Source organism: Barbus barbus (assembly GCF_936440315.1).
Source record: "Barbus barbus genome assembly, chromosome: 10".
NCBI classification, from domain to species: Eukaryota; Metazoa; Chordata; class Actinopteri; order Cypriniformes; family Cyprinidae; genus Barbus; species Barbus barbus.
The window spans coordinates 32,458,991-32,474,018 of NC_136738.1; the positions used below are offsets into that span (position 1 = coordinate 32,458,991).

Genomic DNA, 15,028 nt, shown 5'->3' on the forward strand with positions numbered 1-15,028 from the left:
GGGCTGAACGCAGCACTGATATTTGATCATTCATCTCTGTGAGCTTTTGATACTTTCCCATTATATACCACGACTGAGGTGCCCTTGAGCAAGGCACCGAACCCCCAATTGGGTCACCATACTTGACAATACGTCACGACTTTACTTTTTTTTTACTTTTTATTAATATTGAATTCTAATAAAAATTCTCCCTTGGAATAACTTTATTTTTTTCAAGAAATACTTGTCTAGTATCTTTGCTGGAGCATTTATTTATTTGTCAATTATATTCTTGCCAATTATAAGGGAAAGATCTAAGGATCCTTAAAGGCAAACTGTGTGTGTTGCTTCAAGAGAGCAATTATAGGCCTATATTTGTGTTGCGTTTTATTTCCTCGTTTTTATTCATTTATCACTTAATCATACAATCATACATTAATATAAAATGATTAGCTATTTATAATATTTATCATTTGATTATTTTGTAATTATATATTATTTAATAATATATTATTGTCATGTTTTTAAACTTTATATTTCTTATTTTTTCTTGCTTGAGTGAGTTCATGGGATGTTGTTGTGGAGCAGTTAACATGTATTTATACTCTGCTCCTTTTTTTGCACAAATGCTAGATTTTGTACGCTAAAACGTGTACTTTATTTGAAGGAATGATTTGATTTCACAAACGTTTTCCGGCTGTGTGTGGAGTTTACAGACGCTCCCTTAAACACTGCAGGTGCGCCATCGCTTTTCTGCGCCACAAATAAAAGTGAATGTAAATGTTCAGAGTTGATGTTTCTTCATGTAAACAGTCAGAATCGATTCTATACGGAATATCAGTGTTTCATAGGAAGCTTTATCAAAGCGTGCAGCTGCTTCATAGAAAGAAGGTGGATTTAGTGAATCTGTGTAAATAAGGTGAGTGCTGATGATCAGGTGCTTTACAGTGACTTCATTCATATTTCCTCTGAACGACGTATAGTTTATATCTTTGAATCTGTTCTTTTTGAAGCAGATGAAGTGGTTTGACTGGTGTTTGGTGTTATTTGATCATTTGTTAACACACGACTAACATTGTGTATCTGATAATCTGTTTCTCTCAGGATCCGTTCAGATCAATTATTGTGTTTGTTTGTCATTTCCATTCAGAGTCAGTGCTGGAGATCAGATTGTGTTTCATCATGGATCACACACAAACATCCACAGATGAAGATTGTTCTCCAGGATGCAGGTACTTTCAATAAACACTGAATTAAATCACCTTCAATCATGAGAGATGGGAGTTTTTGTGTCTGGAGGCTTTTAAGATGAAGATTTTAAAATCAATAAAATTAAGATTTTATTAAAAAAAAAAAAAAAAAGGTCAAAGGTCTCCTCTGAGTGTTTTTGATAAAAAAACAAAAACAAATGGCCTTATAAGAAAATTTTAATTCTGTTTTGTTATAGTCCAGTTCATCAGAAGAGATCAGAAGCAGAGTCCAGCTGCGTGTCTCTGAGGAGTGACGGGTCTATGGGTCGTATAATAAAGCTTAAGAGTGGAGATACAAAGACTGATCTCAGGTATATTTTTATATTAATATTAGTGGTGCCAAAATTAGTCTGTTAATGCAGGCTATTCATTTTTTTCAGTTAAACGCATTCAAATATTTAAAGGGGTGGTTGATTGCGATTTCATTTTTTTTAATGTTAGTGTGTAATGTTGAATTACACACTATCGATATCGATGTTGAAAGATATCGTCTTTTAAAATTATGCTAGTTTAATGCCTAAAAAATTCAGCTCGTCGGGACTGCAGCGAGTTACTTCCCAGGTTAGTGACATCACAAACCCTGAAATATACATAATATATTTCAGATATAATAGAGCAGTGAGCTGAGGGGCAGGACAGTTTAGCCAATCACAGCACACTGGGCCAGCCAATCAGAGCCCATCGCGTATTTCTGAGGGAGGGGCTTTATAAAAACAGGAAATCATCAGAGCGTTCATAGGAGAAGGGACAGAGCCGTGTAGAATAAAGGTTAATTATGTGAAAAATAATGCATTTACCATCTCTCAGAGAGCAGTTTGAGGATTCAATGGCGTTACGAGGTTTAGTCACAAGCTCTTCTGAATTCTTTTCATTGGTTTAATATTTGTAAAACCCACAAACTGACGTAAAGATGACCAATAGCATTGATAATAATAAGGAACAATAATAGAGATAGAAAATTTGATAATGTTCCACAGCACAGCTGACAACCTGTCATGGTACTCTAGTGTGCCACGGCACAGTGGTTGGGAAACACTGCGATACACAGAAGTGAAGTCCCATCTCTTTACCTGCACAAAATGCACTCTGTCATGGAAGATAGCAGCACCATGCTTTTCTTTGTTCCTGTGGACTAGATCTCCTGACAGGCTGGAGTTTGTGCAACCTCCTCAAACACAATAATTTACCATGACGATGACAACCGAACTACCGAAAACACACAGACTGACGACCGCTCCTACTGAATACCAGCCTACTCTGCACTGAGCCAATGCAGAGCCCAGCAAACAACTCCTCCTTGTGACGTAAAATTAAAAAAGCAGTTTTTGAAAACTGTCAAAGAAACTTTTTCTACTAAATTTGTACTCTCATGATTTAAATCCTGCATTAACTTTTCATATGGTATTATCATACAAGGTTATATATTCCTTTTGTAAATTTGTAATAAAATAGTATAAACAAAATGATCCTGAAGTGCTTTTTAAAGTGTGTTTAAATAATATATGAGTATGTACTTTGTTAAATATGGATTGACTTTAATTTCTCTCTGTTATAGTTCAGTTCATCAGAAGAGCTCAGAAGCAGAGTCCAGCTGTGTGTCTCAGAGGAGTGAAGCGTCTATGGATAAGCCAATAGTGTTTAAGAATGAAGATACAAAGACTCATCTCAGGTACGTTTTTATGTAAATATTATTATAGCATGTCATTTTATATTATCAAAATAGTGTTTGTTTGGTTATTCTGTGTCAAATCAACCAAATATCTAGAAATTCCCGGCTCACATTTTTATTTAGCTAAAAACTGTTTCTGAAGAAAGATGTATAGTGATAAAAGCTAAAATATTAAATATCATGGATAGTAATCTACTATTTTATAGAGGGGGGTCAAAATGGCAATTTTCACTTGAGAGCCAAATTAAAGGGGGGTAAAAATGACTTCAGAAAGAGCATCATAATGTTATTTTTACACAGAGATTGGTAGCAACTCGTAATTGCACATAATGTAATAAATATTACATTATTATTGTAATAAAATTTTCATAATGTAACAATTTTCTCAAAAGGTAATAAAATCCTGAGCTCATAATGTAATAACAATTATTACACTATGATAAATTTATTACATTATAAACTCACCAAAAATAATGTCAAATTTCATAATTTTTTTTAAATAAAAACATCAGTGTGTTCAAAATTACATTGTACTGTACGTTTCATCATCCATTCCTCGATTTCCATGCCCTTTTACATTGCTAAACCAAAGACTGGAGCACAGTACCAACTACAGTATGGATGCTCTCACGGCTCTCGTTGTTTTTATTCAAGCATTAAAATATTCTGGGTTCCAGAATTCTGATGTTGTTTGTTTGTGTGTGTGTGTATGAATGTATGCATGTATATGTGTGTGTATATATATATATATACACATGAGATGGAGATAAATGTCAAAATGCATCTCAGACGTGAACCTATTTGCTTTGCTTAAATAAATATACATGTCCTTTTAGAATAAATTTGCTTGTGTTTACACACACACAAACTATTTCTAAATGGAAACATATATCTTTTTAGAAGTAATTTGTACATGTTTCCATTTAGAAATAGTTTGTGTGTGTGTAAACACAAGCAAATTTATTCTAAAAGGACATGTATATTTATGCTGAGATTCATTTGAGCATTTATATAGAATAACTAAACTATAGCTGAACTTTAGTGAGGGGACATTGTTCGTTTTAGCATCATGAAAAAAACAACAACCTTTTATTAAAATTCTGAATGCATTACTGATAGCCTAGAATGCGTGCAAAGAGTGCTGCCATTATAATTTCAGATGCACGGAGCCTGTCACTCATCTCAGTTCATCGGTTCAATGGATGTGTCTGTGATTGGCTACACTGCTCAACGCTGCAAATGTTGTAAACATTAAAATCTGATGCTCTCCAGAGCACAAATGCAAAAATGCACAGAAGAGTTTGCCAAATATGTTATTATTACAGTTTTAACTAAGGGTACTCATTTTTATTTTTATTTTTTTATTTAGCTCCCTAAACTGGTCGTGACATGATGCTTTCCGTATAGATTTAATATGTTACTTAAATACGGGAACAGTTGGCAATCCTACTTTGCATGTTTTAAACACTTACAGTAGATTATGCTCTTAATTTGGCCATGCATTAATATACACTCCCTTGAAACGGCACAGTTTGCTGACATATTTACTTCTCAGTTAATGTCCGTGGTATGATGACAATGATAGTAGTTACATATAAATCTATTTTAATTGTTTGATCAAAATTAAGGCATTGAAGGCATGTTCATTTTTATTAACAAGTTTGTAAAAAAACAAATACAATTTTCCAAAGTCTAATGTAGTAGATTGCATTATCTGCCTCAGGCAACGGCAGCACAGAGCAGGAGTTAAATTAATATTTCTTCACAATAAAAGTTCACAATGTAGCCTAATAAACCTAATTTTATTCTAATGTAATAGCTTGTTTTGCATAAAACTATTATGCTTTGTGGTCAAATTTATTGTATTGAAAGATAATTATACTATTGTAAACTTTAATTTAAATGATGTGCTGGTTTTACCGTATGATCTGTGATTACATTATAAGTTGCCACAATAACCTATTACATTATATGAAAAATTATTACATTAAAAAAAATATTATTACATTATGAGCTCAAGATTTTATTACGTTTTGAAAAAATTATTACATTACATTACTTTAGTACATTTTATTACAATAATAATGTAATACGTATTACATTAGGTGCATTTTTTACATTATGTGCAGTTATTACATGAGTTGCTACATCTGTTAGTAAAATGTGTTGACTTTAGCAATCTTTGTTGCATTATGTGCCATTCAAAAATGTTTTTTTTCCTCAAAAGTTTGTATGCCTGTAACTCAAGAAGTATTAAAGATAACTTAATGCCCTTTTAGATATTGGGTCTTAAACTTTCCTTTTGACATCTTTATTTTTTAAGGCCCTATATGGTTCGGTTCCAGAGATATTGAAATTTTAATATGGCTCCAGGCATCAATCATTAAAATCTACACATTTTCAGTGGTCAAAAACCAAATGTGGGTCCGTTTGCAAAAATATGATACCTCCTTTCTTTTAAAGAGGAATTTCTAAAGAACAAATAATGTTGAAACTAGAGATGTATCGTGTTTCCTTCTGTCAAGACAACTGCATTGAAAATAAATATTCTTTTTCCAAAGTTTGCATGCCTATAACTCAAGTCGTATTAAAGGTATCGCTATATGAGTTCAGATTATAGTTGTTGTTAATCCTTTCTTTTAGCATTTTACATTTCAAGGCTCTACATTGTTCAGTCCCAGAGATGTGGGGGTCTCAATGAGGCTTTATGTCCTGATTGTTGAATATTACACTTTTTCAGTAGTTGAAAACCGGATTGCCTCATAGGGAAATCCCATGCCTCATAGGGAAGTGTGGTTACTTTCTCCACACATTGTATTCACATCAAACCAAGATTTACCTGGACTATTAGAATTTATTTTTCTTTTTTATTGTTATAAAATATGAAGCATTTTCATAGATCAAGTAGTATCTACTGCTAAAGGGCATATTTGGCAGAATCACTGATAGTACCTCAAAGGTAATTTAAGGTCTCCCATACTTGAAATAATTAACACTGGGTAATTCTAAACCTGGGGTAAATGGAATCCTGGGTAATCTTATTTTACATTTCACACTGTTCATACTATACCTAGAGTTAACAGTTAATCCTGGTCATTCATAATATGACGTGTCACACTGCACAAACCTAATCCCTGGGTTACTGTTATTATTTGCATATTTGCAGTGTCAACAGTGATGACTAGATAAACACAAAACCACATTTGGTTTTGACCACTGAAAATGGATCTATTTGCTCTATTTGGAAAGAAATCAATGATTGGGTGATTACGGTGGCTCTCACCGTATCTAAACCGGACGCGAGAGGTGCGACAAAATACTATAGAACTCATTATAATCAGTGATGCTGTCTAAAGATGCGGCACGACACGACAAATCCCCAACAGTAAACTACTGCTCGTTTTATTTATGACAAACTGACACAAAGTTCAAATAATTTGCAATGGTCGCTTTTCGCGTCCAGTGTAGACAGACAGCTGTTATGTTGCGGGGCATGTCACGTCCGGTGTGGACACGGTGTCTGTGTGTTCAAAGAAAACAATCAGAATGAATATAACAATCAGTATACTAAACATCGCACACGCACATCACGATATCGATGCTGAAACGATACATCATGCAGCCCTAGGTAGGATAGTAATTTTGGACATGGAGCTGCACTGAGATCTCGATATCTCTGAGATTAAAACATACAGGGCGTTGAAAATTAAGATTACAAAAAAAAGTTTCTTTTAACCAGAATTTAAAATGATACTAGGATAACCTTTATGCTTCTTGAGTTACAGGCACACACAATTTGGAAAAAGATTATTTATGACACTTAAACACATTTCACATTAGGGTGGTGATGGCGCAGTGGATAAGACACATGCCTTTGATGTGAGAGACCCGGGTTCGAATCCACTGTGAGACACCAATGTGTCCCTGAGCAAGACACTTAACCCCTAGTTGCTCCAGAGGCGTGCGACCTCTGACATATATAGCAGTTGTAAGTTGCTTTGGATAAAAGCGTCAGCTAAATGTAAAATGTAAACGTAAACAGCTATGTTCTATGCAGTTGTTTTTATATATGGAAACGATATATAGTTCTAATTTTAATATTATTTTTTCTTCAATGTTGTTCTTTAAGTAAAAAAAGAATCAGCTTCATACAAAGTGATCAAATCTGGTTTTCGACCACAGAAAATGGGTATTCAACAATCTGGACATAGAGCCTCATTGAGATTCCCATATCTCTGGGGTTGAAAAGTAAAGTAAAGTCGTGACGTATTGTCAAGTATGGTGACCCATACTCGAAATTGGTGCTCTGCGTTTAACCCATCCAAGTGCACACACACAGCAGTGAGTAGTGAACAAATGCACACACACACACACACACGTGAACAATGTACGGCCTTGAAATTTAGGATTCGAAAAGAAGTTTATTAAAAATTTGAATCTAAAATCAAATTGCAAATCATATTGCTTTAATACTTCTTGAGTTATAGTCATGCAAACGTTGGAAAAATAATATTTATGGCACTCAGACAGACTCCATGTGCCATGAGTGCCACTCAGAAACAGTTCTACTCTGCCATCATTGAATCCATCCTCTGCACCTCAATAACTGTCTGGTTCAGCTCAGCTACCAAATCTGACCTCAGAAGACTACGGAGGGTAGTCCGGACTGCTGAGCGAATCAATGGTACAACCCTCCCCACTCTCCAAGAACTGTACTTATCCAGAGTGAGCAAAAGGGCTGGTAAAATCACTCTGGACCCCTCACATCCAGCACACAACCTCTTTGAACTGTTACCATCTGGTCGACGCTACAGAGCTCTGAGCACCAGAACGACCAGACACAGGAACAGTTTCTTCCCTCAGGCAATCCATCTCATGAACACTCAACAATAAACGTGGAACACACAACTATAATACACTATCCATTCACCACACTCACTTATTTTATTTTTATTTTCTCATTTCTAATTTGCACATACTTGACCTGTACATACTAGTTGTCTATATTATATATTGTGTTTTTGCTGCTTTGTACATTGCCTTTTGTTTAATTGTTGTTTTATTATCTGTGTCCTGTTCTGTTGCTGTCTTTCTGTTGCACTGTGGAGCTTCTGTCACTACAACAAATTCCTTGTATGTGTAAACATACTTGGCCAATAAAGCTCATTCTGATTCTCATTCAGTTCAATGCAGTTGTCCTGACAGAAGGAAACAAGGTACATCTCTAGTTTCAACATTATTTGAGGGCGGGGTTTATGACCTGTACTACAGCCAGCCAACAGGGGGCGATCAAAGAGCCAGCAGCTTCACTTCACTTCCCTTCCCTTTGAGAGAGAGAGTGCTCCTAATCTCAGCTCCTTACCTGTGGAAAAGACACATGGGAACCAGAAATCTTGCTGATTGATAAGGGATCAAATACTTATTTGACATTAAAATGCAAATCAATTTATAACTTTTTTGAAATGCGTTTTTCTGGATTTTTGTTGTTGTTATTCTGTCTCTCACTTTTCAAATAAACCTACCATTAAAATTATAGACTGATCATTTCTTTGTCAGTGGGCACGTACAAAATCAGCAGGGGATCAAATCATTTTTTCCCCCACTGTATAGTGTCAAAAAGAGAGACACATTTGTGAAAGCACTCACTTCTATTTAACATCTTTTGCAATAAAATAGTGTAAATTAAATTATCCTTAAGTGCTTTTTAAAGTAATTGTTTAAATAATATATGAGTATGTACTTTGTTAAAAGGATTGACTTTAATCTCTCTCTGTTATAGTTCATTTCATCAGAGGAGATCAGAAGCAGAGTCCAGCTGTGTGTCTCTGAGGAGAGAAGCTTCTGTGAATCAGCCATTAGATTATAAGAGTGAAGATACAAAGACTGATCTCAGGTCTAATATTTCTGTAAAAGATTATTTCATTATGATACAGAATACATAAGACACTCTGCTCATTTGCTTATTTAATAATGCAGTTTTTTAATTTTCCAGTCATGAAGTTCTCAACAGGTTTAGATCAAATCTGATGCAGAAGTTTGGTCGTCTGTATGAGGGAACAGTGATGCAGGGAAACCCAACACTCCTGAATGAGATCTACACAGAGCTCTACATCACAGAGAGTGAGAGTGGAGAGATCAGTAATGAGCATGAGGTGAGACAGATTGAGACACAATCCAGGAGAGCAGCAACAGAGGACACAGCCATCAAATGCAATGACATCTTTAGACCTTTACCTGGACAAGACAAAGCCATCAGAACTGTGCTGACAAAGGGAGTCGCTGGCATTGGAAAAACAGTCTCTGTGCAGAAGTTCATCCTGGACTGGGCTGAAGGGAAAGAGAATCAGGACGTCCAGCTCATATTTCCACTGCCTTTCAGAGAAATCAACCTGATGAAGGACAAAACACTCAGTCTTTCAGATCTTCTTCATGTGTTTTTCCCTGAAACTAAAGAAATGGAAATATCCAGTGATGAATATAAAGTGTTGTTCATCTTTGATGGTCTGGATGAGTGCCGTCTGTCTCTGGATTTTCAGAGCGATGTGAGGTTGTGTGATGTAAGTGAATCAGCCTCAGTGGATGTGCTGCTGATGAACCTGATTGTGGGGAATCTGCTTCCCTCTGCTCTCATCTGGATCACCTCCAGACCAGCAGCAGCTGATCTCGTCCCCTCTGAGTGTGTCCATCGAGTGACAGAGGTACGAGGCTTCCATGAGCCACAGAAGGAGGAATACTTCAGGAAGAGAATCAGTGATCAGAGTCTGGCCAATACAGTCATCTCACACCTGAAGTCATCAAGGAGCCTCTACATCATGTGCCACATCCCAGTGTTCTGCTGGATCTCAGCCGCTGTTCTGGAGAAGATGTTGAGTCGAGCAGAGAGTGGAGAGATTCCCAAGACTCTCACTCAAATGTACACGCGCTTCCTGATCCTTCAGACCGACATCAAACATGAAAAGGACTATGAGAAGAAGGTGACAGATGAAGACATGATCCTCAAACTGGGGAAAGTGGCTTTTCAGCAGCTTGTGAAAGGAAACCTGATCTTCTATGAGGAAGACCTGAGAGAGTGTGGCGTTGATGTGAGAGAAGCATCAGTGTACTCAGGATTGTGCACTCAGATCTTCAGAGAGGAGTTGGGCTTGTATCAGGGGAAAGTCTTCTGCTTTGTTCATCTGAGCATTCAGGAACATCTAGCAGCTCTATATGTGCACCTCTCCTGGACAAACCTCCAAAAAAATAGAGTTGAGCCAATCACCGAACAGAGTTTAAAGTCTAAAGTGAAGGACTTGTTTAAACTCTTGTTTAAACAGGTTTCATTATCTGAGCTGCATCAGAGAGCTGTGGACGAGGCTCTACGGAGTAAAAATGGACATCTGGATCTTTTCCTGCGGTTCCTTCTGGGTTTGTCAGTGGAGTCTCATCAGATTCTCCTACAACAAATAATGACACTGAAAAGAAGCAGCTCTGACAGCAATGAGAAAACAGTTGAGTACATCAAGATGAAGATCAGTATCATTGACTCTCCAGAGAAATCCATCAATCTGTTCCACTGTCTGAATGAACTGGGTGATCGTTCACTAGTGGAGGAAATACAACAGTATCTGAAATCTGGAAGAATAAAGGAAGCCAGTCTCTCTTCATCTCAGTGGTCAGCTGTAGTGTTTGTGTTGTTGACATCAGAAGAGGAACTGAATGAGTTTCGTCTTGATAAATTTGTTAAAGAAAAGAATAAGCCTGAAAATATGGACGTTTTTCAGAGGCTGCTGCCTGTGATTAAAGAATCCAGATCAGTTCAGTAAGTATCACTGAGAACAATCACTTCACTTTTAAAACATTAAGAAAATCAACGTTAAAAGCTCATAAATCTTCAGTGCTGAGATGTTGTCCAGAGTTCAGTGGTCAGTATTTTGATGTTTTATATCAAATCAGTGACACTGTAAGATTCAGAGACAGAGAAGTTGCCGATGAATAAATTATTTGGGTTTGTCAATAATTAAAAATGTCTTTGCCAAAAAATTAAGTAATAGTAATGTTTAAAGGGGTCATGAACTGCCTCTGTTTTTTATTTTGTTCTGTTCTCTGAGGTCCTCTTAAAATGTTGTCAAGGTATTTACATAAAAAAAACTGTGACATTTTAGATCTCAGTCCAGTGATCCATCAAACATGTTTATTTGTGATTTGTGTTTGTACTTTATTTTTACTAATGGTTTCACTGCTAAAGAGTGACGAGTGTGTCATTGTTCTCTACAGGTTGAGTAATTGTGGTGTCACAGATGAAGGTTGTACTGCTGTGGCTTCAGCTCTGAGATCAAATCCCTCGCACCTGAGACAACTTGATCTGTCTTGGAATAAAATAGGAGATTTGGGTGTGAAGTGTCTCTGTGCTGGACTGGAGGATCCTCACTGTAAACTGGAGAAACTGTGGTAAGATCATCTCTCTGATAGTCTCATGTCTTTGTCTTAAGTAAGATGTGTCCTTTAATGTAAATTCTGACTAGACACACAATCTGAGCACAAATGACTGAAGATGAAGTTCATTTCATTCATCTTCATCACATGTGCTCTTGCTCCTGTTTTTGGCTACCAAACATTTACTGGAGCTTCAGTTGTTTCTGTTAGTTTGATTAATACTCCTTCACCTGCCCATCTCTGTGTAAGAGTTTATTTTACTCTTATTTTCCACTTTTTCTGAAATCCCATGAGCTCATTGTGTTCTCACTGATGTCATAAAGATTTAGCCTGAATGTTCAGATACTAATATGTGATTTAGTGATTTCTGTTCAGTTTATAAGCTGCCAAACATGGCACAATGATGTGTTTGATCACAAGAGTTAATAAATGAGATGTAACAACTCTCTACATTGCGAGTAAATCACTCGCATATGCGACTAAATCGTTACACTGGGCGACTAAATGATGTCTAATATTAACCTCTGGCTAATAAATTCTCAGATTTTACTCATCAGTGTGTGAGTTGAAGTATATAGTTTCACTTGCCTAACACTCTGACTGAGCGCTTCAGAGTTTCACTCTCCGTCAAGCGATCTGTGCTTTATTTTCTGGTTCATCGGAATGAATGCACAGTGCACTTGTATTTGACATACCGTAAAATCTAGTGTGAAGGCACATGACTCGCCGTTGCACACGCAAAGAAAGACAGAGCGAGAGATGTGTGTGTATGTATTTATGTATTATATATATATATACAGTTGGGCAAAAAAGTATTTAGTCAGCCACCAATTGTGCAAGTTCTCCCACTTAAAAAGATGAGAGAGGCCTGTAATTTTCATCATAGGTACACTTCAACTATGAGAGACTCAGGAAAGAATCGAGGAAATCACATTGTCTGATTTTTTAAGAATTTATTTGCAAATTATGGTGGAAAATAAGTATTTGGTCAATAACAAAAGTTCATCTCAATACTTTGTTATATACCCTTTGTTGGCAATGACAGAGGTCAAACGTTTTCTGTAAGTCTTCACAAGGTTTTCACACACTGTTGCTGGTATTTTGGCCCATTCCTCCATGCAGATCTCCTCTAGAGCAGTGATGTTTTGGGGCTGTCGCTGGGCAACACGGACTTTCAACTCCCTCCAAAGATGTCCTATGGGGTTGAGATCTGGAGACTGGCTAGGCCACTCCAGGACCTTGAAATGCTTCTTACGAAGCCACTCCTTCGTTGCCCGGGCGGTGTGTTTGGGATCATTGTCATGCTGAAAGACCCAGCCACGTTTCATCTTCAATGCCCTTGCTGATGGAAGGAGGTTTTCACTCAAAATCTCACGATACATGGCCCCATTCATTCTTTCCTTTACACGGATCAGTCGTCCTGGTCCCTTTGCAGAAAAACAGCCCCAAAGCATGATGTTTCCACCCCCATGCTTCACAGTAGGTATGGTGTTCTTTGGATGCAACTCAGCATTCTTTCTACTCTAAACATGACGAGTTGAGTTTTTACCAAAAAGTTCTATTTTGGTTTCATCTGACCATATTCTCCCAATCCTCTTCTGGATCATCCAAATGCTCTCTAGCAAACTTCAGACGGGCCGGACATGTACTGCTTAAGCAGGGGGACACGTCTGGCACTGCAGGATTTGAGTCCCTGGCGGCGTAGTGTGTTACTGATGGTAGCCTTTGTTACTTTGGCCCCAGCTCTCTGCAGGTCATTCACTAGGTCCCCCCGTGTGGTTCTGGGATTTTTGCTCACCGTTCTTGTGATCATTTTGACCCCACGGGGTGAGATCTTGCGTGGAGCCCCAGATCGAGGGAGATTATCAGTGGTCTTGTATGTCTTCCATTTTCTAATAATTGCTCCCACAGTTGATTTCTTCACACCAAGCTGCTTGCCTATTGCAGATTCAGTCTTCCCAGCCTGGTGCAGGGCTACAATTTTGTTTCTGGTGTCCTTCGACAGCTCTTTGGTCTTGGCCATAGTGGAGTTTGGAGTGTGACTGTTTGAGGTTGTGGACAGGTGTCTTTTATACTGATAACGAGTTCAAACAGGTGCCATTAATACAGGTAACGAGTGGAGGACAGAGGAGCCTCTTAAAGAAGAAGTTACAGGTCTGTGAGAGTCAGAAATCTTGCTTGTTTGTAGGTGACCAAATACTTATTTTAACGAGGAATTTACCAATTAATTCATTAAAAATCCTACAATGTGATTTCCTGGATTCTTTCCTGAGTCTCTCATAGTTGAAGTGTACCTATGATGAAAATTATAGGCCTCTCTCATCTTTTTAAGTGGGAGAACTTGCACAATTGGTGGCTGACTAAATACTTTTTTGCCCAACTGTATAATGTCTGTAAAATGGTGCATATATACATAGTATATCACTATGGGGAGTAAACTAAAAAAAATTACTAGCCAATGGCGATTCAGTTTCCAAGGTGTCCATAGAGGGTTGTGGAATGGGGAACACATGACTCCTGTGAAGCAAATGTTCTCCTGTAGGTGTTTATTAGAGGAGCAAATGACTGTTTCTCCAGACAGATCCGTCCTTATATCACTATGAAACAATATCTCACATTCAGCTCTGTGTGTCTGTTCAGTCCTGAAGCACATGACAGTTTCAAACAGCAGCATTGAGCATCAACATGCATAAATCTCATTCTATCAGCAGCAGTTTGTGGCAATGCTCATCATTATATCTCCTCTCCTGCTCAATACCAAACTACAGACACTTCAACTACAATTCACAGCGTGTCATTGTTCTCTACAGGTTGAGTGATTGTGGCGTCACAGATGAAGGTTGTGCTGCTCTGGCTTCAGCTCTGAGATCAAACCCCTCACACCTGAGAGAACTGTATCTGTCTGGGAATAAACTAGGAAAATCAGGAGTGAAGTTACTCACTGATCTTAAAGATGATCCACATTATAAACTGGAGACAATATACTATTGTGAGTATATTCTTATTTAAATATTTTAAAAGTTTAGTAACAGGCCACATATGTGTGTAATTGGAGAATATAAGATAATAATTCAGCTTCACTTTAGTCCCTTTACTTCAAACTGTTTAATTCTGTGATGATCTGTGAATATATGAATATTTTCATCTCTTCCAGTGTCTCTGTGTGTAAATGATAAAGAGAGAGTTGTTGATCATCACTGTTATTAATCTATGATCAGTTGTTCATTCATATCTCTGGCTGTAATATGAATATTCTGTGTTTTTTCTGAACTGGATCTGCTGATGTGACCGCAGTAATGTCTCATACTCATATCTGACTGTCTGTGTGTTTTATTGTAGACTCTCAGTATTTATACGTCAGTCCAGTTTCCTCAGGATCAGCTGATGGTGAATAAGGAGACGCTACAGAGACGTCACAGTCACACAATCAACAGAGACTGGAGACACAGAGACACACAGCATCACTGTTTTGAAGTTTCTTGGAAGCTGGGAAAAACTATAATTGCTGTGGGGCATTGACGAGAATGCACAAAGTTCCATTAATCACTTTATTGATGGCTCAACATGTGGATCATGTGGTTACTATAAAGAAGGAATAACAACAACATTGACATCAGATATACATCTAAATCATCAAACACTAATATATTGCTCATGCAACAACAAATTATTTTTATCAAACAATCATCATAAAGTACCGAGGTTTGGTACTTTATGA

At 37.3% G+C, this 15,028-nt stretch overlaps 1 protein-coding gene across 1 annotated transcript; it reads left to right on the plus strand.

Annotated features, from left to right (window-relative positions):
* The first annotated feature begins 738 nt into the window (after positions 1-738).
* LOC306875669 (protein NLRC3-like) lies at positions 739-14,762 on the plus strand. Its single transcript, XM_079426348.1, has 9 exons — positions 739-898; positions 1,130-1,211; positions 1,427-1,540; positions 8,678-8,791; positions 8,891-10,696; positions 11,152-11,325; positions 13,853-13,877; positions 14,143-14,299; positions 14,650-14,762. Exons 2-9 carry the CDS (start codon positions 1,162-1,164, stop codon positions 14,703-14,705), a joined length of 2,496 nt encoding a protein of 831 aa, XP_079282474.1. The 5' UTR covers positions 739-898; positions 1,130-1,161; the 3' UTR covers positions 14,706-14,762.
* Positions 14,763-15,028: the final 266 nt, after the last annotated feature.

Excerpts from the sequence above, each read along its gene's own strand:
- LOC306875669 (XM_079426348.1), top strand. The coding sequence starts at position 1,162 with ATGGATCACACACAAACATCCACAGATGAAGATTGTTCTCCAGGATGC. Across the intron at positions 10,697-11,151 it reads AAAGAATCCAGATCAGTTCA|GTTGAGTAATTGTGGTGTCA; the intron begins GTAAGTATCACT and ends TGTTCTCTACAG. Across the intron at positions 13,878-14,142 it reads TATTAGAGGAGCAAATGACT|GATGAAGGTTGTGCTGCTCT; the intron begins GTTTCTCCAGAC and ends TGTGGCGTCACA.